General features: G+C 42.4%; 1 protein-coding gene across 1 annotated transcript in view; it reads left to right on the top strand.

The window, feature by feature from the left end:
• PCNX2 (pecanex homolog 2 (Drosophila)) overlaps positions 1–24,124 on the top strand; it is a gene marked incomplete at its 5' end in the record, with an annotated part of 155,245 nt that overhangs the window by 5,788 nt on the left and 125,333 nt on the right. The window contains 3 exons of the mRNA XM_015427313.1: positions 2,684–2,855; positions 17,885–17,995; positions 20,247–20,338. Of these exons, the coding sequence (XP_015282799.1) occupies positions 2,684–2,855; positions 17,885–17,995; positions 20,247–20,338 (375 nt within the window). The remainder of the gene's footprint in view (positions 1–2,683; positions 2,856–17,884; positions 17,996–20,246; positions 20,339–24,124) is intronic.

Raw genomic sequence — 24,124 nt, 5'->3', positions numbered from 1 at the left:
CCTGCTTGTTATTACGTATGATGTTTTCAATGATTTTGAAGAAATCGATATTTAAACCTCTCTAAAGAGGTAATTTTCTCAGTGCTAAATATAAGTTCTGTTTGTTGGTTCAGCTGTACACAGTAACATCAATTGTAATCAGATCCGTTGTTTGGGCAGGCAGTGATAATGTGGTCACATTTGTTTTAAAATGAGAAGAAATTGTTTAATCAAAATTGCATTATAATAACATCAAAGCTTGATTTGCTGGTAGTGTCAGAAACAAAGAGCATAATGATTTTTAATGAAAGCATTTTTCACATAAACAATGACTGAGGGGTAACATGATAGAAGTTTACAAAATTGTGCACGGGATAGGGAAGATAAGTACTTTTCTCCCTTTCTCACAATACAAGAATTTGGTGGGCACTCAAATCACTGAGGAATAGGCTTGAAACAGATAAAAGGAAGTACTTCTTCACCCAAACGGTAATTAACACATGGAATTCACTGCCCTAGGAAGTGGTGGTGGCTACAAGCATAGACAGCTTCAAGAGGGGATTGGATAAAGATATGGAACAGAGAGTCCATCAGTGGCTACTAGCCACAAGGTATAGATAGGAACTCTCAGTCTGGGGCAGGTGATGCACTGTATTCTTGGTGCTTGGGGGGGGGCAACAGTGGGAGGGCTTCTAGTGTCCTGGCCCCACTGCTGGATCTCCTGATGGCACCTGGGTTTTGGTCACTGTGTGACACAGAGTGTTGAACTTCGTAGGCCATTGGCTTCATCCAACATGGCTTATCGTATGTTCTTATGACCAGTTAAGAACATAAGAGAAGCCAATGTTGGATCAGAACAATGGTCCATCCAGTCCAACACTCTGTCATACAGTGGCCACAAATACCAGGTGCCATCAGGAGGTCCAGCAGTTGGGAGGTGACCTCTACCTGAGACCCTGGAGAGCTGCTGCCTGTCTGAGTAGACAGGACTGACCTTGATGGATCAATGGTTTGATTCAGTATAGGGCAGCTTCGTGTGTGTTCAAGTTGATTGACAGTAAGTTCAGGACAGCCAAAAGGAAGTGCTTCTTCATACAGTCCCCTATCTGGAAACTAATTAGATCCTTGAGGCTACTGGGATGGATCATCTTAATCAATCCCTCACCCTGCAGAGTCTTGGTATCCCCGTAAGTCTAAATGCCATCAAACAGTGATACGTAAAAATTTAAAAACCTTTGAAACTAACTCAATACTACAATTGACAGCTTCATTGGAAAAAAAAAAACTGCTGTGTAAACAGCAGCAACTTCCGGATGGCTGGATCAGGCTGTCTCAGACACTTGGCAGTGGCGAATCAAGAAAGTTTTGACCATCTTTCTGAAAACTTAGTGACTGGGCCTGCGATCATGCAAGGGTTTTGCCTCTTTATCCATTTCTTTCTTTCTTCTATTTCCCCCTTTTTGACAAGATTTAAAAAAGTTGCCATTATTACACTTCAGAAATTAACAGCATCCTTTCCCATGGCTTTCTGAATATGAAAGCTTGGGAATGAAACTGAACATTTTGGGATGAAGTAGTGCTGCGTAATGAATCTCAAGCAAGCATTTCTAAAGCATTTAAACTGAAGCATGGATGCCATTCAACATTGTTCCATGTATAGGCATGATGGAGTGCCATATTGTACTCCTCTATAATTCACAGAACTGCATTAGAGTGAAAGTGTACAAGGTGCCTTCATGCTACTGCAAAAACATACAACAGCATGGAGATTAAAGAATGATCAGAGTTCTGTTTATCCTAATGTTTATGGTCATTGTTAAAGTTAGAGAAGAGTGGGATAATGGAGGAATGATATTCTATCTGTTTTTTCTTGGATTTTAAGGTAAAAGCCATAATGCTTTTTTTGCCCCTTTGGTCAGAGTTTGGAGCATGTGCCCATAATTTTGAAACAGAGACTCAGGATCCTTTCTTACATGACCTTTTAGCATTGTTGGAGCTGCTGCATTATGGCTTCTTTGTGCATGGTAGAACAGTGTTGCTTTATGGAGGCTTGTGTTTTGCCCCTTGGGCTCCTCCCGTGTGGCCTGGATCGTCTTCATTACTGAGTAGCATTGGAACAAACTTTTCGCACCATTGAAGATGGCATCACAGGGAGCCTTCACAGTTCTCAGAAGTGTGAGTGAGGATAATGCTTGGTCAGACTGTGCCTAACAGAGCTGAAAGGAATAGGTGACATTATCAGGAGTGAACCGGAAAGTAAAAACGGCCCTCAGAACAAGCCAGACTGATTTGCCCTTGTGGTATTACAGGCCAGGGCTGCAGGGGGGCCACTCAGCACAGGGCATTAGCTCATCCATTTCTTCCTTTTTCAAACAGAAGTATTGGAGACAATGGATGAGCAGATACTGTGCACTATTGCTGATTATATGAGTCATGTGCCCCTTGAGTAGCTGGCAGAGTTGCTGGGGCTTGGCTTGTGCATATTGTTGTTGATATTGGGTGTTAGAAAAAAACAATGGTTATATTTATAAGGATTTTGAAGTTACTCAGATTGCTTCTAATGTATTTTTATTCAACAGTATTTAATATGTATATGTAGATATTGTTCCTTGTCATGCTTAATGCTGTCTACATTTTTTTACACATGAGAAGATATTATGCCAGCATTAAATAAATATGTGTATATATATTTTTTGTTTTTTAGGGACACAACCAGATCATAACTTATAGCAGGCCTGTATATTTTTGTGTACTGTGTGGCCTTATTTTGCTGCTAGATGCTGGGTCTAAAAATAAAAGTACATCCATTTATACAGTATACGGCCTGAAGATTTTCTCACCTGGATCACTTCGGGCAGCCAGAGACCATGCAATAGGTGAGATAAAATAGCTGAAAATTTAAGCATGGGCAGTTGATCCTTGAAATTGTACTGAGCCATTGAGTCTCTTTGCACTTTTATCTCTGAGGAATGGGGAAGTGGTGAGGAATAAGCCTTTAAATGTAATGATCAGTCTTATGTGTGCTCCACTCACTCAAGCATTCATAGCCTCTGATCCATGGAATGGAAGATGCTGGTGCAGAAGTCATCACTATTGGTTTTCTTTCATACGTCTGACATTTTCAGGATGCTTTTTAATGTTTTTGTTACTTAGTTGCATAATTTGTGTTTGTTTCTTTAAGGATCTGAAGTGGGCAGATAGTAGTTATTGTTAAGTATTGTTATGTTATTGTTAAGTATTAAGTAAATATGAATAACGTCCTCTGTCTTTAAACATTACTTTTCTGGTGCTTCTTCCTCGAGCTATCCTTCTGGCCACCCTGAGTCATTCCAAATATATGTTTATGAGGGAAATCTGCTTTTTCCCCATGTGCATTTCCAAAACTTCTGTTTGTAATGGCAAACATAGGGAGGTGGTAATGTGGGGGAGGGGGAGGGGGAGGTGAAGTAGAAAAGTGGCAAAAGACAGTTTAGCAGCTCCTCCCTATACTACTTCTTTTTTAGGCTTGCCAAATTCTACTTCCTCAAGTCTGAGGAGCCTAATCAAGCACATTGGGTGTTGCATTACTTACCAGATACATTGTTTTTGCTCCAAGCAACTACCCAAAAACACTGGGGAGGGATGGGAGAAAACATATTTTTACCTGACCTTTACAAGTTCAGGATAGGGTTTGTTCCCTTACTCTTCTCAAAGAGCATCAAAGTTTGTCAAGGAGAGATTCAGAAAGCACGTCCGTCATAGCTGTGACTTCTCTCATTGGCTAAGCGGACTTGTCTCTTACTAAATGTTTGGGCAGAACACTGTCTTCATATTTTGTCTTGTGTCTCTGGATCTACAAAAGCTAGTAGATGCTTACTTTTTCTGTAAATGAAATCTGGGCTGGCTAATGGCCCAAATGGGCGCTGGGTGGGAGATCAAGTATCTAGATAAAACTTAGGTAGAATCCACACATCATTGACTTTTGTGACTTAATTTTCCCTTACAGACACGAGGTAAATGACTGCAATAGTGCAACATCCAACTCTGTATATATCCAGGACTTGACACCCAGGTTATAGGCGATCTTATTTTTTGCTTCAAATTGTTCCCTCCCAAAACTGATTTTCCTTAATAAAAAGTGGGCACCGATACTTTGTTTCATGAGTTTGCTTGTAATGTTTAGTTACTGTATATTACATTTCCCCTGTGTTCTAAAGTTCAGTGCTTCCAAGATGTATATGGTCCCTGATAAGGACTGGGAACAAAGTGTGTGGAGAGACGGAGGTTAGACCTCCCCCACTCTGCACCATTTCCCCAATATGAAACAACTCCGGGGGGGGGGGGGGCTGTTCTCCCTATTGTAAAAACCTCATATGTAGCTCATCAATATATGTCCCACTCCAGTCAATGACAAGCCACCTCTCTGAAACATCCAGGCCCTACTAGGGGCCACCAGATGTCAACCATGACTTCCATGCAAACACACACAGAGACACACAAAATACTCACAAAAATATGGATTGTTTGTGTTTTAACTGATGCTTTGTATTTATGTTTTATTGTGTATGAATACTGCTTGTCAGTTTTGGAAGCCGCCCTGAGCCCGCTTGCGGGGAGGGCGGGGTAAAAGTGGAATAAATAAATAAATAAATAAAATATATATGTCCCACTCCCAGTGGCCATTTCAGCTGACTGTGAGATAAGAACTTTGTATAGTGGTTCTTGGCTGCTACTATTGTATGAATATTAACAACTAGCACTTTAGTATGATTTTAGAATTTGTTTTAATGGTAACATATGTCTTAATTTAACTACCTGTTTTTATGTAAGCTGCCCTGAGCCGGCTTCGGCTGGGAAGGCGAGGTAAAAATCTTTCCACACAACCCGGGGACATTCCTGGAGAGAATAGAAAGTGTAGTTAGGCCCTTGGACTCCCAGGTTAGTCACACAGGAAGTACTATTATTTTGATCTGATTCTCAAATTTAAGACAAAAAGAAAAAAGAAACACCCTGTCTCAAAAGTGGTGTTGAATGCAGATCAGAATACATTGTAACATTTTAGGAGTTCTGAAAAGGTTTGGCAACTGGAAAGGAAAAAAAGACTGACTAGGTGTTTTCTTTTCAGGAAAGTTGTTAGAAAAATTATGACCAGGTTCATACCCCCACCACTAGTGAGTTTTAGCAAGAAGGCACATAATTGAACCTCCTCAAATGCAAGTACTGCTTTGATGTGCAAGGTAGCTAGAGACTATTATTTTGATAAATGTGGAATTTTACTTCGGGGGAAGTAGCGGAAGCTGCACCCTCTGTTCAAGGATCACAAACTATTGGTGGGATCGTATGGGAGAGGGGTCTGCAGACTGATGTCCTTGTTTCACAGAAGTGTAGTAATACTCTGTTGATCTCATGGCTGCAGCCTACATATAACTGCTTCCTTGCTTCCATAGAGGTGCTACCGAGATCGGCTTGTTAGCCTGCAGCAACCAAAACATCGAGGAGCAGGGCTATTTTGGGGCAGGAACACACAGGAATGGAGTTCCGGCTGGCTTCAGAGATGGCCATGCCCACTACAGCCAAAACCTCTGCATGCGTGGCTACAGAGGGAAGGCCTGGAGAGCGACCCCCCCCAGCGACTCCGAGGCAGGCGGGCGGGGCCCCCCTGCAAGGATCGGGGATGCATTTAAATGCCTGCCTTCCCCGGCCTATCCAAGGGCTGGCTTGCCACGGGGCATCCAGGCAAGCCAAGGGAAGGCATGGGGTGGGGCCTAATATGCTGATGAGTTTCTGAAGCTGGGTGTGGCCTATCATGCTAATGAGTTCCTGCTGGGCTTTTTCTACCAAAAAAGCCCTGATTTATGTTATTTCTAGTCTGCCTTTCTCACTGAGAATCAAGGAAGATTACACAGCATAAGTCAAATACAATGAAGAAGAAAGGACATCCAATAAACAATGCAATAGGGTTTGGAATGCAGAAATTGGTAACAAATCTGAAACACAGCATAAGCATTTAAAAATGATGTGTTAAATGAAGAAGACATTTCAGACAGAGCAACAGACATAGAACAACATATAGTACACAGTAGTGTAGTCTGATGTCTGTATCCCCTTACAAAGCCGTCTTTCTGAATAATTTCATTGCAATATCGCCCTATTACCTGTGTAAAAGAGCCCTCTTGAATAATTTAGGTTTGTGTCATGTGCAGAAAACCAGCAGAGTGGGAGCCTTCATGACCACATGAGGCAAGCCATTCCATAATTCCGTATTGTAGGGTCCACAATAGAAAATGCACACAAACTGGTGGTAGTTGACTTCCCCAGTTTTCAGATTGGCACTTGCAGGAGGCCTTGCTGCAGTGACCAAAACTGTAGTGGCAGAACATTAGGTGGTCCTGCTGATAAGAAGCACCATGACCATGAAGGGCTTTCCATGTGATAGCCAGTGCCTTGAGTTAACCCTGGTAACTGATAGACATTCTGTAAGCCTAAACTACCTCGCAGGATTGTTGTGAACATAAAATGAAGGAGAAGAGAACCATGTACATTGCCTTTGAAGAGAAAGTGCAGGATAAAAATGTACTAGGTAAATAGGTGGGGCAGAATAGGAAGAAGTTATTGCAAAAGGTGTCCAGAAGGTAAGGCAATCGTGATAGATACGTTACATTACTATACGCGCAGGAACCAGATCCAATCAAAGGAGAAAAGGAGTGGCTGTGGACTACTCTCAGCTGGTAGGCCATTAAGGACCCTTGTATGTTTTCATTTTAGAAGGGGACTCTTTGTTGTGTCCCAAACAACAAAGTTGTTAGATAAAGACCAGAAGAGAAAATGTGCTTATCCTAATCACCACTTTTAAGCAGCCACTTTGCCCGCCTTAGAGAGTTGTTTTTCCCTTTGAGAACTGTGGTGGTGAATATTAGGACAATTTGTTGGAAACTGCTTTTAGAATGTAGGATAATCTTCCTAGGATAAATGAACAATATTCTTCTACGGAACACTAAGGTTATAAATCAGATGAGCTGGATGCTCTGTCCCATCACTCTTTGTGGTACTTCTGAGTAGTTGATGTTAAAGATCGTGGAATGTATTATGTGAGTTTTGTGAGATCGCTTCCTACTATAATTATTTATTGAGGGGAAACTGCACCACTTATTTTGGTTAGCTTTTTAATGAGAGTTTCCTTTTGCTTTCATCAAAGTTTTTCTTTGCTTATTTGTATTCTTGTCAAAGGTGATAAATAATTCAGACTAAATCCTAAATGACTCCTGGGGGAAAAGATAAAGGGGGGGATCTGTAGCAGCCTCAATAAAATGTTCTAGTTTTGTCTGCCCTTAAAGATATTGTTCAGAAACCTGGGGTTGGGAGGAAAAAGTTATCCTCATTTTGAACTTATAAAAAATAGGTGCAACAATGTAACAGGACTAAGAAAAGAAGTTTGGCAACACACAGAAGAAGCCCAAGAAGATTAATTGGACACTACTAACAGTTTAATTTACCAGTTTATATATCACTCAGCTTTCTCTTTCTCCCACTGTCTACCCCTTCCTTTTTTTCTTTTAAGCGAAATACCTCCCCTTTTTAGGGGAGCCAATAAAACCCATTTCTTGAGCAATAAATTGCAGGAGAAAGTAGTGGATTTCCACAGAGCTAGGGGCATGTGTTGTGTTCTCTCCTGAGCATGATGAAAAACTTTTCTTAGATCTGAGAAATGTTTTGCGTTTTTTCATCCACCTTCCCAGAGGGTTGGAGGAAGTAGAACATTCAGAGACAATCTATTTCTCCTTTCTTTCTTGAGCATTAAGAATTCCAGAAACATCACAGATAGAGCAAGAGAGGAAATATGGATGGGACAGAAGATGATGGGGAATTTAAAATTAGAGGACTAAGTGAAACCTGTGAGAGAATGGTTGTGGTAATGGTTGGATTCAGAACTCAGCCAACTTCTAGCATATGGGTGATTTCAAACTTCCAAAATGAGAGGAGCTAGTTAGGGTGGAAGAAAGGGGGTGAAGAAGAAGAAAAGATTGGATTTATACCCTGCACTTCACTACCCAAAGGTGTCTCAGAGCGGCTTACAAACTCCTTCCCCTTCCCCTCCCCACAACAGACACCCTGTGAGGTAGGTGGGGCTGAGAGAGCTCTTGACAGAAACTGCTCTTTTTTCAAGAACAGCTCTTATCAGAACCACGGCTTGCCCAAGGTCATCCAGCCAGGTGCAAGCGGAGGAGTGGGGAATCAAACCTGGTTCTCCCAGATTAGAGTCCGCACACTTAACCACTACACCAAACTGGCTCTTGGGGATGAGAAAGGCAACCCCAAGTGTGTGCATGCAGGATTGCCTCCCTGCTAGTATGAATGGTCAGGGTGTCCCAGAAAATGAGAGACTAAATTCTTTTGTCCAAGATTTCACATACATGGCAGAAGGACAGGGTGGGAATCAGAGATTATCTCTGGTTTCTTTTAAGATCTTATAAATCTTTTGCCTTTTACTATAATGAAAACCAGCAGATTTGCCTCTTATTAATAAAGGGATATCTCATAGAAGGAGAAGGAGAAGGAGAAGAAGAGAAGAAGAAGAAGAAAAGAAGAAGAAAAGAAGAGAAGAAGAAAAGAAGAGAAGAAGAAGAAGAAGAAGAGAAGGAGAAGAAGAAGAAGAAGAAGAAGATTTTATTGTATTTAGCCATGGACCATTACAAACCACAGACAGAGAAGAACACAATAAAACTTTAAAATTGTATAAAATAAGATACAGCCCAACATAAATCCATAAAATCGAGGTTATGAACAGTTAATTAATTCACAACATACCCACTAAAATCAGTATTGGCTAGAAGCAGCGTTGGCCCGTATTTTCCTTGCAGCCAAGGCAAATACAGCCATTCTATTGGATACATCGGCATTGGCATCGGCTAGCAAAAATATATTCTTCTCTGGGACTGAATAAAAGCTTAAAACTGATAAAATACCAGATAAAAATTTTGACCTAGGCTGGGAGTACAATGAGCAATCAAAAATGTAATGGGAGAGATCCTCAATAGCAGAAGAGCCACAAATACATAAATGCTGTGCCTTGGGTGTTCTATTATAACGGCCGACCATTAATTAAAACTAAGAAAAGGGACTATGCTAAATCTTTATGGCATGATAGATACTTGTAGATACTTGTTAAGGAAAGATATAGCAATTCAGATTTATGTTTGTTTAGATGGATGGTAGTAATGCATGATGGTGATATGCTTGCAATAAACACTGGTGTGCTATACCTGATATCCTCCTGCCCTATTTTCAGAAAAGGGTGAATAATTTTATCACAGGATTACCTGTGAGAGCTGGCTGAAGCATTTTGGTCTTTTTAGCTATAAAAGATAGCTAAGAGGGGGACACTATAGAGCAGAGGTATCGAAATCATTTGTTACAAGGGCCAGATCTGACATAAATGTCACTCTATTGGGCTGGGTCCTGCATGCTGTAAAATGTAACACACAGTACCAGAGATATAGACTTTATAAAGGTGATGTCAGATGTCAATAGCAGGCTTGTTTAGGTTTGATATGCATAGGGGTAAGAGGCATGGAGGTACCAGTGTTGTGATGAGATGGGAAACCTAGGTCTCAATTCCATCCAGGAGGATTCAGTCCAGGAGGATGCAAAGAATAAATGGATATAAGTCTGTCATTAGAAACCACAACATTCAGGTGCTGACCTAAGGGTAACAGTGCTCTTACAAAGGGATTTCAAAGGGAGATTAGAAATTGCAATTGATAATGAAGCTCAAAACAATGCATCCTCCTGGACTGAACTGAGAGCTAGTTTTCGTTAGGGGTGTGCAAAAAATAAAAAATTCGGCCCAATTCGGATTCGGCCAAATCGGACAGAATCAATTTCGACCGCCAAATGAACCCTGAATGTCAATTTCAGCAGTATGAGCGGATTCGGGAGTTATTCGGCCAGCCGAATGTCAATTTCGGCCCTTTCATTTAAGCACTGGCTTGCACCGGCTTGCTTGGGTGCCTCGCAGCCATGGGGTGCCCAAGCAAGCCATGGAAGGGAAGGAGGTTTAAACTCCCTTTCCTTCCATCTAAGTGCCAGCTTGCTTGGGTGCCTAGCAGCTGCAGGGCACCTAAGCAAGCCATAGAAGGGAAGGAGGTTTAAGCCCCCTTCCCTTCCATCTAAGTGCCAGCTTGCTTGGGTGCTTTGCAGCCATGGGGCGCCCGAACAAGCCATGGAAGGGAAGAAGGTTTAAACCCCCTTCCCTTCCATCTAAGCGCCGGCTTGCTTGGGTGCTTCACAGCCGCAGGGTGTCGGAACAAGCCATTTTGGCTTATTCTGAATTTAAACCCCTTTCCCTTCCATCTAAGTGCTGGCTTGCTCAGGTGCCCCAAAAGCCATGGAAGGGAAGGTAGTTTAAAGTGCCTTCCCTCCTGGCTGTTTTTCTGGCTGCCGCCGAATTTCGGCAGCAACTTTCGGCAGCGAGCCAAATCAGACCAGAGAATCTGACTCAGCCAGCGGCTGCCCAAAAGGGGGCCAAATGGCCCATTTTCGGGGGTGCTTTTGGTTCAGACGAACCGAATGCACATCCCTAGTTTTTGTGTCTCATTACCAATGTGTGCTGTTATCATTTGGCATCTGAAATCACTCCACTCTCCAAGATATAAGAACCAATATACATGTGCTAATTCCTAATCAGGGTCTTTTTGAAAGAAAATAGATCCAGATAGGAACAGAGAAACCCGATCTTTTTAAAAAATTCAGAATAAGCCAAAATAATTTCCTCAATGTATATTGTGCTTTTCAGAAGAATCTACCCTTCCTCCCTCCCTCCCTCCCACCCAAGAATTGTGCTTGCACACAAAAAGCTTATACCTGTAATAAAATGTTTTAGGTCTTAAGCTGCCATTGTACTCCAATTTTGTTTTTTCTCTTTCCCCTCCCCCCAAAACAGGAGGTGCAGCCCCAGAGAAGGAAGCAGAAGCATGTGTGTGTGAGAGAGAGGGAGGAAGGGAGGGAGGGGGAGAGGTGAGGGAGGCAAGAGGTAGGGAACAGGAAACAAAGAGCCACTGAAAGAGCTGAAAAAAGCAAGCTAGGGTGCAGCTGCAGCAGCAGCCCTGAAAAAGAAAGCAGGAGAAGGCAGTTGCTTGGGGGCCAGTTATGAGCCCTGCGTGGGCCAGATTCAGTCCACGGGCTGCATGTTTGACACCCCTACTATAGAGGTTTATAAAATTCTTCATTATATGGTGAAAGTGTATGTATATATATATAGATAGATACATAGATAGATACATAGATAGATTTTTTATTTTTCTCGTAACACAAGAATTCAGCAATAGATTCAGATGAAATAAGTACTTCTTTACATAATGTGTAATTAATTTGTGGAACTTCCTGTCACAAGATGTAGTGATGGCCACTTTCAAAGGGGATTACTCAAATTCTGTCAAAAGTTATTAGGTATGCTGTTTAGAGGGAACTCCATATTCACCGTCAGTTTATCACCAGTTGCAATAGCAGGGAATGCTTGTGCCTTCTTGCCTTATTTGTGGGCATCTTGGAGAAATCAGTTTGGAAATAGGATTGTGCATTGATGGGATTTTGGTATAATCCAGCAGGGCTCCTCTTATGGTTCAAAAGAGGCAAAGTCACTATTAGGATAATCAGCCATAGGTGGGTTCCTGACACAACTCTTCCAGGAAGCATTGCTCAGGCTTCTAATTTCTGGCCTCTGAATCACCTTGACAAATTGTATATCTTTGTCTCTGTCTTCCTCCATCCCTCACTGTTGTGACTAGTGTTTTCACCAGTCTTATGCACTTTTGCTTTGCAGTAAGTCCCACTGAGAGCCAAACTGAAAGGGCAGAGAACTTGTGGCTGCCACGAATTTGCTGTCGCCATTTTAAAGTGATTTTAAAATGCCCCTGTGGTGTGGTGTTCCACTTTATACTGTGTCTTTTCAAGTGCCAAAACTGCTGTGGGGGACCTGCATTTACCTCCTGTGACTGTTTTGACACTTAATGTCAGAACCCACAGCCAACAACCAAGTACACACATTCAGAAACAGTTATACTTTTATTGCAGAGCTATAGATGCAGTAACTAAGGCACTGTTAGGGCGGCAACCCTTAGAGCCTAATAGGATATAGGGTTTTCGTATGCCCCCCCCCCCCCAGCACTGGCCAATTAGGCGGCCTCCCGCGCACGGGCTAAGGCTTAGAGACGGTTAGGTAGCTGAAGCTGAGAACGAACACTCTCCCACGGCACCTAATGAAACCTCAGACACTACAACACGCTCCTGCACATCTGTATAGATAAGCGTTTCGGCTCTCAGCAGAAAAAGCACAGAAAGGAAAGCAACAGCAATTAACCTGAAAGGAAAGCAATAGCAATTAACCAGACACAGACCAGCCTCCCCAACTTTCAAGGCAGCATAGCTGACACTTAAGAACATAGAAAGAGCCCTGCTGGATCAAACCAGTAGTCTATCTAGTCCAGCATACTGTCTCATATAGTGGCCAACCAGTTCTACAGGAGGTCCAATAACAGGATATAGAGGCTGAGGTCTTCTCCTGATGTTGACTCCTGGCACTGGTATTCAGAAGTTGACTGCCTCTGAATGTGGAGGTTCCCTTTAGATACCATGGCTAGTAGCCACTGATAGACTTATCTTCCATGAATCTGTCTAATCCCCTTTTAAAGTCATCTATACTTGTGGCCATCACTATATCCTCTGATGGCAAATTCCACTTTTTAGGCACTTGTTGTTTAAGGAAGTTTCATTTTGTCCGTCCTAAATCTACTGCCCATCAGCTTCATTGGATGCCCTCAATCTCTGCTGTTTTGGAGAGAGGGAGAAAAAAGTTCACTTTGTCAAGGGTCTCCATCCCATGCCTAATCATGTCCCCTCTTATCTCTTTTCAAAACTGAAAAGTCCTAGACTCTTTAGTCTTTCCTCATAGGAAAGGTCCTCCAACCCCCTAATCATTTGGTTGTCCCTTTATGTACTTTTTCCAGCTGTGTGATATTATTTTAGAGATACAGTGATCAGAAGTGCACACAGTATTTCCAAATCAGGCTGCACCATAGATCAATAAATGGGCATTATAATACAGGCCATTTTATTTTGAATCTGTTTCCTAATAATCCCCAACACAGTCTGCCTTTTTCACTGCTGCAGCATATTGGGTTGACACTTTTATTTAAATATCTACTAGTACCCCAAGATCGTGTCCCCTCTCAGTCTCAGCAAATTCAGACCCAATTAGCATATACTTGAAGCTGGGATTTTTTTTTGTTCCAGTGTGCATTACTTTACACTTACCACAACTGAGCTTCATTTGTCACATTGTTGCCCACTCACCCAATTTGTGGAGCTCCTCCTCCTGAAGCTCTTCAGAGCCCTTACACCATTTTAAAATCACTTTAAAATGCTAACCAGGGCTGTGGTCAGACATGCCTTTAGATCGGACTCAGCTGCGAATGGATCTAAAGGGCACAATCAGACAGCCGCAGCCATCAGCACCCCGTACTGCCTTGCCATGGAAGCAGAGTTAAAAGACACTGGAGAAAGTCCAGTTCTAATGCTTGCTGACGAGCCACAGATGGATTTTCCCCTGTTTAATCGCTCAAGCACGCACTCAAGCCATCGGGATAGTCCATCAGTTCTATCCCAACTCTGTGCCTTCCCCCCTCTTGCTTAGCAGTATGCACATAACCGCATACTCCACAGGGAATTCTCAGTGCGGAGGTGCAATTCCTCATTTAGGCACATGGGAAACAAAAGGCAAAACCCCACACACTCACCCAAACATGCCATCTGATTGTGCATTGACAGGCTGAGCCCGCATCTACAAAGGATGTGTGATCGCGCAACACCATGTAAATTTCCACCAGGGGAAACAGGCTTGCTTCTCCTCTGCTCCAAATGGCACGTCTGACTGCGGCCCGTGAGTTTTCTGACATGTTTAGTTTGGCTCTGAATTCAGAACAATACTTCCCTATAGCATAGCTTTCCTGCTATTACTGCTGCTACTGCCCAGTTTATTTATATATTTTATTAATTGCCTTCGTTTCTGGAGAAGTATCCAAGGCTATTAGAACTGATAGAAAATCATGAGGCTGTTAAGATGATAATGAGACAAAAATCAAAAGCAGTCAGGGCTTTTTTTTTACAAGATTATTTTCTTGTAGATCAATTTTAAATGCCAAGTGAAATAAAGAAGTATTGACTTTTCACCTAAATCGTTTCAATGGGATGATATCCTTGTGGGCTTTCCTGGGATACCATCACTGAGACTGCTCTGTTTTGAGCCACAGAATATCTCACTTCATGTAAAAAAGATAACTAGTAAAAGTGTGCTAGGCACAGTATAGCAGACTACAGAAACTGATACATTCATGCTTTTAAAGGGAGAAATGCCTTCAAGCTTTGCTGTTCTTTAGCTCTGACCTGGATAGCCTGGGCAAGCCCGATCTTGTCAGATCTTGGAAGCTAAGCAGGGCTGTCCATGGAAAGTACTTGGAAGGGAGACCAAGGAATACCAGGGCTGGGATGCAGAGGCTGGTAATATCAAAGCCACCTCTCTGAAATGTCCTAAACCCACTAGGGGTCACCAGAAGTCACCATGACTTCCAGGCTCACAAGCGCATGCGCACATACACAAACATAAAATAAAATAAAAGGTTTGCTGTTTTTTTATTTTTCAGGCACATTAGAACAGGAATATATTCTGCCCAGGCTGCATACCTAACAAATGGGTTTATTCACAGGGAAAACTGCCAGCAACAGCAACGTGTTTTTCCATAACAAACAGAACAATCAATCTGTGTGCTATTTGAAACATAATTTTGTACAGACTCCCAATGGTCCCGTTAATATTGCTGTCTGATTGCTTTTTCTTTAACTATACCTTTAGCCTGACTTGAGGCTCCCTCCATTCATTTCCCATGGATTTCAGATCAGATTTTTGTTGGGTTTCTCATGATACAGTTTTAGTTTAACAGACTTTTGCAGCAATTTATATGCTGTCAATGCACAATATGCTCTTTTTCTGTCTACTGCGGGTTTTAATCTAGAGAACTGTACTGTAAAATCTGTTTGCTCAGATAATTCTCTCAAATTTTGTCATCTGTTTTCCTTTTAGCTTGCTCACTTTGAAAGTTTCTTTTCAGTCTTCATGTCCTCATTCCTACTTTGCCTGGTGTTAAGTCAGCTGAATAAGCTTTTCTGCAAATTTCTGTTTTTGCTAGTTAACTTTTCACTACTCACGGTAGTCATGTTATTGAGCATCATATTCCAAATCCTGCGGATTATCTAAGTCATTCCACAGAGACAAGAGTATGGTGTAGTGGGAGCTGCCGCAACATTCTCCTGTAAAGAGACTGAAGGACAATTCACATATTATAAAGTCCTAAGTGGCAGACATGTGGCCGCCATGCGGGCTTATGATCAGACATGTGCCTGGAATTCTGTGCTGGTTACCCAGTTCCAATGGACGCAATTCAGACAGAGACTTTTGCACATGGGAAGAAGAGGCCTCAGCCTCCCCTCCCCATCCTCCATGCCATTTTCTTGACCCAAAGTGACCATGGGGAGCTGCTGCTGTCCCTGCTGGGGAAAACATCAACATGTACTGATGTAAATTTCACCAGTGGGACAAATAGTGAGTGACTCCCACAGATACTGCAGGCTGAGGGGGAAGGATTAAGTATGCTCTCTGCACACTCATTTGGCCACCAGATGAGAAGGGAGCACTCACTGGAGAAGACCCTGATGCTGGGAAAGATTGAAGGTCAAAGAAGACGGGGACGGCAAAGGATGAGATGGTTAGACAGTGTCATAGATGCAACGAACATGAAATTGAACAAACTTCAGAGGACGGCGGAAGACAGGAAGGCCTGGCGTGATCTGGTCCATGGGGTCGCGAAGAGTCGGACTCGACTGTGCGACTGAACAGCAACAACTGCACACATTGTAGTCCTGATGGAGATCAGGCCCCCATGTGCCTGGGAACTGAGTTCTCAGCACAGAACTTAAAGCGCACATCTTGTTGGCAGCGTACTTGTCTGCCACATGGACTTTGCAACATGTGAATTGGGCTTCATGGTCAAGCTAGGCATGGTGAGAGGATCCATATGTATATTCATGCGTCATCTTGTTCAAGTGTAAAGTGGAAGCGGGATTTGTTTTTAATTTTAAAAAAATGTGGGAGGAATTGAAACTTATCCCTTTTTTTCTGCTGTTCCTCATTGTTTTAAGCATTTTTCTTCTTGCATGACTTGCCAACGCTGGATTAGTATATGCTTAAAACAGCAAAGAAGGGTAGTGTAGGGGGCACGTCCCATACACACTCCTGTTAAAAATAGACTCCCCCACACCCTCTGCTTTTTACATGAACAAGATAACACATGGAAAAGTACATGTGACTATTCCTGATACAAATAACTTGATTCTAAAGTAGCTGATCTACCAGATACAAAACCTTCGTTTCTCAACTTAGCCGCCTTAGTTGCTTCCCACTGATGACCTTTGTCTCCCTTTTGCACAAGAACACATTCACAGGACAGCTAAATTCCTTATAAGATTAATTACATATGAGGACAGTTGGGCTAATTCACCTTCATATAGCAAAATGAATAGAGACAGTCTAAGATTCAGTGTGATTCAGAACCAACCATTCTTCACTGGTTTTCCAACTTTATACCAACTTATATATCAAAACATTACAAAGCCATCTTGGTGTAGTGGTTAAGAGTGCGGACTCTAATCTGGGAGTACCAGGTTTGATTCCACACTTCTCCACATGCAGCTGCTGGTGTGACCTTGGGTCAGTCATAAGTTTTTTCAGAGCTGTTCTCTCAAGGGCAGTTCTTGAGAGAGCTCTCTCAGTCCCACCTACCTCACAGGGTGTCTGTTGTGGGGAGGGGGAGGGAAAGGGATTGTAAGCCGCTCTGAGACTCCTTTGGGTAGTGAATCCAGTCTCCTCCTCTTCACCTGCTCCCACCCAGCTGCTAGGACTGCTTTAAGTCCTTCTCAAAGGTCATGAAGCTTCTGCTCTGGCTGCTGCAGCCTTTTTGCAGGGTTAGCCCAAGGGAGAGCTAGAATGCACGGATCAGGCAGGAAAGGTTCCTTCGCCAGGAATGCTGCTTTCCAAGTATCTGTGAGGCTAGGTATTCTGTAGCCTGCCGAGACTTAAAGTCTGACTGCCCACTACTGATTCTCAGTTTCCAGCTAGCTGCTTTCCAACCTCCTTCAGCTGCAGCCCTTTATCTCTCTTCCCCTGGCTACTTCCAGCTCATACTTCCTTGTTCCTACTCCTGAGCAGGCCCTTTCTCTGTGTCCCCACCCCTCTTCCCCAGGGGTAGGGTGCCCAGGGCTGTGACACAGTTCCATATAATACTTTGAGAATGTGAAAATGGTGGATGTTAAAGGTGCTTCTTCACATGCACTGTGGGAGGGCTAGCATGCATCTGAAGGCACAGGACGCCCCCTGCACATCTGATACAAGTCCATTTATCATCCTTCAACAAACATGACTCTGTAATGTGTTGACTGGCTCTTAACAAGTATGTTGGGCAGAGTACAGAAAACAGGTTCACTGTAATCTCTAGGCATTGAAAAAAATGGGCTTTAGTGAAGCTATTATTGTGTCTTTACCAAAGTGGATTTTTGCTTTTAACCTGTATCAGACATTGTAAACGTTCCCATTATAACATCCATTTTCTTCATAACATCTTTTTATTTGGCAAATCTTTAATAAGACTATAAGAAGAAAATATTAATGGACCTCATTGATTCTTTAAACCCTTCCCATTTTTATATTAATATGAAAATTTGTATACTACAACAATGGAAGGTGTTCCTTCAAAAACATGAATGTCAGCTATTGAAACTTTCTGTGCAAAGAATAACCTCATGTTCTCTGTGTATTTAATTCCAGGATTTTTATATTGCTTTCCTGCTATTTCTCTCCTTGGTCTTTTCCCACAAATCAATACTTTCTGTATATACGTCCTGGAACAAGTAGATATGCTGCTATTTGGTGGTACTGGTAAGCAGTTTATTATAGCTCGATACAGTTTGCAATGTCTAACCCGAAAAAAATATTCATCAAAGCTAACTTTCTGTTGTAGTTTCTAGAAGTTACTAGAAGTAACAATGGACAAGATTTCTGTCCCTTTGTAGAAAAAAAGATTTTGGCAGGTGCAACTTTTCCTAACAAGCTGGACCTGTCAAAATCCCCTCTTCTGCTAAATGTGCACATTGAAAGCAAGAGCATTGATGTTTTATGCCTACAATGCTAAAGCAGCCTTATTTTAGTACATTACTTTCTTGTGGGGAAAAAAATTAAAAATTGTGATTACAAAACAAACAGGTTATCGAGGAAAACCCTCATTTTCCTTCCTTCTTCCACTTTTGTTAGCTAGTACACAAACAACTTCACAGGTTGCATGAAGGCCGGGGGGGGGGGGTTGACCAAAAGTTTGCCTTCCTCTAGCTTTAACACACTCTCTTCCTGCATCATGGTTATAATCTGTGTCAGGATTCCACATTTGCTTTTTTTTCTTTAACATCACTTGAAATCTCTATGCTCCCAGCATATGATCTGGCCCTAAAACTGATAGATAGGCAATGAGCTATTTAAAACAATATACATTGAACAAAATAAAATTGACACCGTGTGTATATAATCATGTGGCTTCTTGTGAGGGCAAAACATGCCAAAATTATTGTGGCACATAATGGCAATATTTCCTTTTGACTAAACTTTGTAACAACATAAAATAAAATTGGTTCATCAAAGGTGTAGGGCTTGGGAAAGTGGCAATGATAAATTTTAGCCCCCAGTTTTAAACTGAGTTTACTTTCAACTCTATGTTTAATTAGTAAGGCTGTCACCCGTACTGAGAAAAGGCATTGGAGGAGGAGACAAATACTACTCCGTAAGGAAATTAAGTTTCTGTCTAGCATATTTGTGCCCTGCCCGGCCTCCAAGGAGCTCAAAGTGCCATACAGGGTCTGCCTTCCCCACATTTTTATCCTCAATAAAACCCTGTAAGGTAGATTAGGCTGAAAAAGAGAGAACTACTGGCCCAAATCCAGACTGTGAGCTTCTTAGAGCCAAACTGATTATGGCAGCCATGGGGGACAGCCTTTGGCCACCAATGTCATTTTAAAGGAGAATTTAGCTGTTTAAAAATTGCCAGAAGGACATGATCCTGATCAGGCCTGCGGCATGGCAGCCATAGGCAATCTTGTTTCTCCCCCCCCCCAAAACTCTTTTGGCACTTTAAAAGGCATGAGGGGAGGAAACCAGATCATTTGTTTCCGCAGCATCATTCCCGATCAGGTCTGGCCCTCATGGCAATCTTTAAATGGCTAAATTCTCCTTTAAAATGGTGACAGCAGCCTAGAGTTGCCCAATGGCGGGTGTCACATCTAGTTTGGCCCTTAGTTAAATGGGGTTGTAGACTACTACTTTAACCACTACATCACAGTGCTCCCAGCATTCTCTGTGCTAGCTTAATGTGGCCACTTTTTATAGCATCTGGTGCTCTTCTCCATATCCTGCTTCCCATTGTGCACCTGAAGAGTTAACTGAGTGACCAACATGGCTGACCACCTGGAACAACCTTCCATGTTAGTGTGGTCACCACAAAGATCTTTTTAGAAACTGATAGATACAACTGTCAGCAAATTCATTCAAAATGTAGGTTGATTCCAAGGACGCCAGTGAGAATCATAGAGTTTCCAAGGATTACGTATAACCATTTGAAAGGCAACTAAATTCTGAAATTCTGAAATTGGGAACATCTGAGAGTTATGAGCAGTTTAGTCCACCAGGATAATTTCTTTTATAGGGTCCTGTGCAAGAAAGAAAGGCTGCTGTTATTCTATTATTCTGGATCTTGATCACTATTTTTAGCTAATTAGAAATAAGAACATAAGAGAAGCCTATGCTGGATCAGGCCAATGGCCCATCCAGTCCAACACTCTGTCACACAGTGGCCAAAAATATCAGGTGCCATCAGGAGGACCACCAGTGGGGCCAGGAGACTCTCACTGTTGCCCCACCCCCAGCACCCAGAATAAAGAGCATCCCTTGCCCCAGACTGAGAGTCCCTATCTATATCTTGTGGCTAATAGCCACTGATGGACCTCTGCTCCATATGTTTATCTAATTCCCTTTTGAAGCCGTAGCCTGAAATTACATATTCAAATAAATTCAGAAGTCTTTCTGGTTTGTATTATAGCTGTTATATCCACCCTGGAGTTATTACTTTTTGTTTTCTGTATTGCAGCTGTTGCTGGAATGATATCTTCACTCTACAGCATTTCTCGAAGCTTTATAGTTGTGATTGTTCTGTATGGATTCTGCTTCAATGCAGTAAAGGTAAGGAGGGGCAATTCTGCTCACAAAATAAGTCTGAACATATAATTGCCCTAGCCTCAGTTTCATTACTTTTTTCGAATGGCCAGTAATTTATATGGCTTAAAAATGTATTTAGGAAAAAAGCATGGGATACATGTTTCTCAATAGCTATTAGCCATGATGGCTGAATGGAACCAGAGGCAATGTGTTTGAGGGCTACACTGTATGTAAACATTGGGAATATATAATCAGATCCCCCAACCTTAAGATATTGAAAAAGGAGCTTTGGGAGGGGCCCGGTGAGGGGCCACAATGAGAAGGAAAGTGCTCTCCAGCCTGTACCATTTTACTGATCTAAACTGGCATTCCACCTGTCTTGTTGTTATCTCTGGTAGTGAAAAAACCCCACAAAATGTATGTATACTTGCTTTTTCTTTCTGTACTGGGCATAAAACAGCCATGAGTAGGGTGCACTTTTGATTGGAGGAAATGATGGGGGAAGTTAAAACGTCCTCTGCATTACTGTGACTCCCTGTCAACTCCGCTGGCCGCATTTTCCCATGAAATTGCATGCTGAAGATCTGATCACAGATCCACAATGTCATAGGTAATTAGCACCCAGCACTAGTTGTTAGGGAGCATCAGTGGGAGGAGGCTGTTGACTTCTTGTTCTGCTTGTGGGAATATGGTTGGCTACTGTGGAAGTCTAGTTGCTGGACTAGGAAGATCCTTGGTTTGGTGATCCAGAAGGACTGTCATTACAGGTGCATTGCCTGTTTGGGCTTTTGTATGGAGACCCTGTTCTACATTTTACATGAGTTTTCGGGTTGTGGGGTTGGAATTGCCTGTGCCTCCACCATGCAAAGAGAATTGTATTACTTCCTGGATAAAAACTGCGCCTTAGTCTCTTGTGCATACTGAAAAGGAGGAATTAAATATGGAAATGAGAAACTGAGTAATAGTGTATGAGATTGAGGAGGAGAGAATGAGAATCTAATGCAAGTGTGTTCATCAGTAACTATAGAATTCTGTTCTCTCTGAGGGTTAACTGAACTTCCAAATTGTCTTTGGTAAATAGCATTAAGGACAATCATTTTAAACATATTTTCCCATTTGCACATCTTTCCCCAGCACAATCATCTAAATTACACCAGGCAGGTGGCTTTGTAGATAAGCAATCTTGCCCATGGGCTAGACTTCTTACTGATTTGAAATGTGCTTATAATGTTACCCTGAAGTTGGAGAGTGCTGTGAAAGATTTACAAGATATCAGCTGCAAATTGCCCATATTAACTGCAGGTTTTTCGTTCACACAGGAAAATTACCCCTAATTTGAATTTTTATGGTCCTGTTCTCCTAAAGATATTCATAGGCAAAATAATTAAGTGTACAAAAATGATACCACCAATGTTCCCTCTAAGCTGAGTTAGTGTGAGCTAGCTCACAGTTTTTTAGCCTCCAGCTCACACATTTTTCTCTTAGCTTAGGAAGGAGGGCTCCAGAGCGAACTAACTTATGCAGCAGCCAAATCGCTCACTCACAACTTTAATGCCAGTAACTCACAAAATAGAATTTTTGCTCACAAGACTCCACAGCTTAGAGGGAACATTGGATACCACTACTTTATCTTTTAACCTAGTCCACCATAGTGTTTGTCCATAACCTTTATGCAGTGTGAAGGTCTGTGTTAAACTTGATTTCATTCTGAACATGACCTTAAATTATTTCTGGCCATATTTGTGATGTCAACTCATGTTTTCCTTTTAATAGATACTCTTCAATAGATACTCTTCCTGCCTAGTATTTTGCTTCCTGAACCCTTTTTAGACAGCTCGGAATACAGTAACCCAGAAGATGCCTTCCTTCCCAGAGATCTAATTTCTGTATACACTAATCAACATGTGCAGAAGTGAAATTTTAAAAAAGATAAACAAGGAAGTACATGGTTGCCTACCTCCAGGTGGGGCCTGAAGATCTTGCAGAAGTATAACTGATCTGCAGACTGCAGAAATCAGTTCCCCTGGAGCAAATTGCTGCTTTCTAGGGTTGCCAAGTGGCACTTACCCTTCCAGCGGGGGACTCCAGTTTGGCTCCTGGTGCGCGCGCACACACCGCATGCACATCACAGGGAAGTGACGTCATGACGCCGGGCACACTGGGGGCGGGGCCACGACCATACAAGGGAAAACCATAGAGTTTCCCCTTGTATGGCCGTGGCCCCGCTCCCAGCGTGCCCGGCGTCATAACGTCACTTCCCTGTGACGTGCACGCTGGGCCGGGTTCCCCCCGGGGCCCGATTCCCCGGCGTCGGGGAACGGGCCTCTGGGGCGGCGGGTTTTCCACCCCCCGGGGGGATTTGGCAGCCCTACTGCTTTCGAGGATGGATTCTACAGCATTACACCCTGTTGAGGTCCCCCCCCAAAAAAATCTCCAAGAATGACCCAATCCAGAGCTGGCAACCCTAAGCAAGTAACAGTTTTGAAGATGAGCTGGTAATATAGACACTGTTAATTTTAAAAACAGAAGTCACAGGATATCTGGACAAATGGTAATGAAACAGAAAGTAAAATCAAAAGTTTTGTGAGGTTGCTCTATTAAAAATATAGTGTAGCTTTCTGTTCCACCAATTTCAAAAAAGGATATGGAAGAACTGGGCGACAATAATAAGAGAATGGTTTCCATATGAACACCAGCTAATAACATCACAAATGTTTAGAAAGAAACAGATGGGAGCAAAGGGCTACCAAATTATTTGGGACATTGGGGGGGGGGGAATAACATCCAGCTCTCTGTAAAAATTACCAATAGAGCAACCAAATTTAACATTGGGTTAGAAGAACCAAAACAAAATGTTTGTTCTTGGACCACTGACCCATGCAACTCATGCCTGAAGGCTGTAATGATGGCGAGAAGTAGTGGAGTTCTGCGTACTCTGCTGTAAGACAAAAACATCAAGATTTTTCACCAAAGAAAGCCCAAACCTGTGATCTGTTTAAATTATCCATCCCCAGGGCTTTTTTTGTAGAAAAAGCCCAGTAGGAACTCATTAGCATAACAGTCCACACCCAACAGCAGAAACTCATTAACATATCAGGCCACACCCATGACAGTACAGCTCATTAGCATATTAGGCCACACACCCCATGTTGCCAGAAGTCTGGTCATCCAGCCACACCCACCTTTTGCTTCTTATTCTGTTTACCTTGTTTGTTGTCAAAACCCAGGGCTTTTTTTTTGTAGCAGGAACTCCTTTACATGTTAGGCCACACATCCCTAATGTAGCCAGTCCCAATGAGTTCCTGCTGTTGGGTGTGGCCTATTATGCTAATGAGTTCCTGCTTGGTGTGGCCAACTCAGGAGCCAGCCGGAACTCCGTTCCTGTGCGTTCCTGCCCAAAAATAGCCCTGTCCATCCCTATCATCCTCAGCTGACTGAAGATCTCTGCCCCCCCCCGTGATCCGCCATTTCTCCCTTATTGCTCCTTAAGTCTGGACCCTTGTCTCTCACTTCCAAAACCCTCTTCAAAAGTAAATATTCCCATTAAATCTCTCTTATAGTACTTTAGTCTGCATTGCCTACCAACACTAATTCCTAAAGACATACCAATCCAAAGCCTTTTATTGGCATATAAATAAAAATACAGTAATCTAAGTAGACACAGAGTCAAATTAAAATTGCCGAGTAACATCACAGAGTATCATCATAAAAAAACCCTAATTCATCATATCATTTATCAGGCCTTAGGGCCATGGCACTGCAGAGAAACTTTGCTGTTATTTCAGTTATTTCTGTGTCTGTGTTATCGAG

The sequence above is a fragment of the Gekko japonicus genome, unplaced genomic scaffold (genome assembly GCF_001447785.1).
Source record: "Gekko japonicus isolate JY-2015 unplaced genomic scaffold, Gekko_japonicus_V1.1 scaffold1624, whole genome shotgun sequence".
Lineage (NCBI taxonomy): Eukaryota > Metazoa > Chordata > Lepidosauria > Squamata > Gekkonidae > Gekko > Gekko japonicus.
The sequence above is the reverse complement of the archived record's forward strand: the minus strand, read 5'-3'. Positions and strand labels throughout refer to the sequence as shown.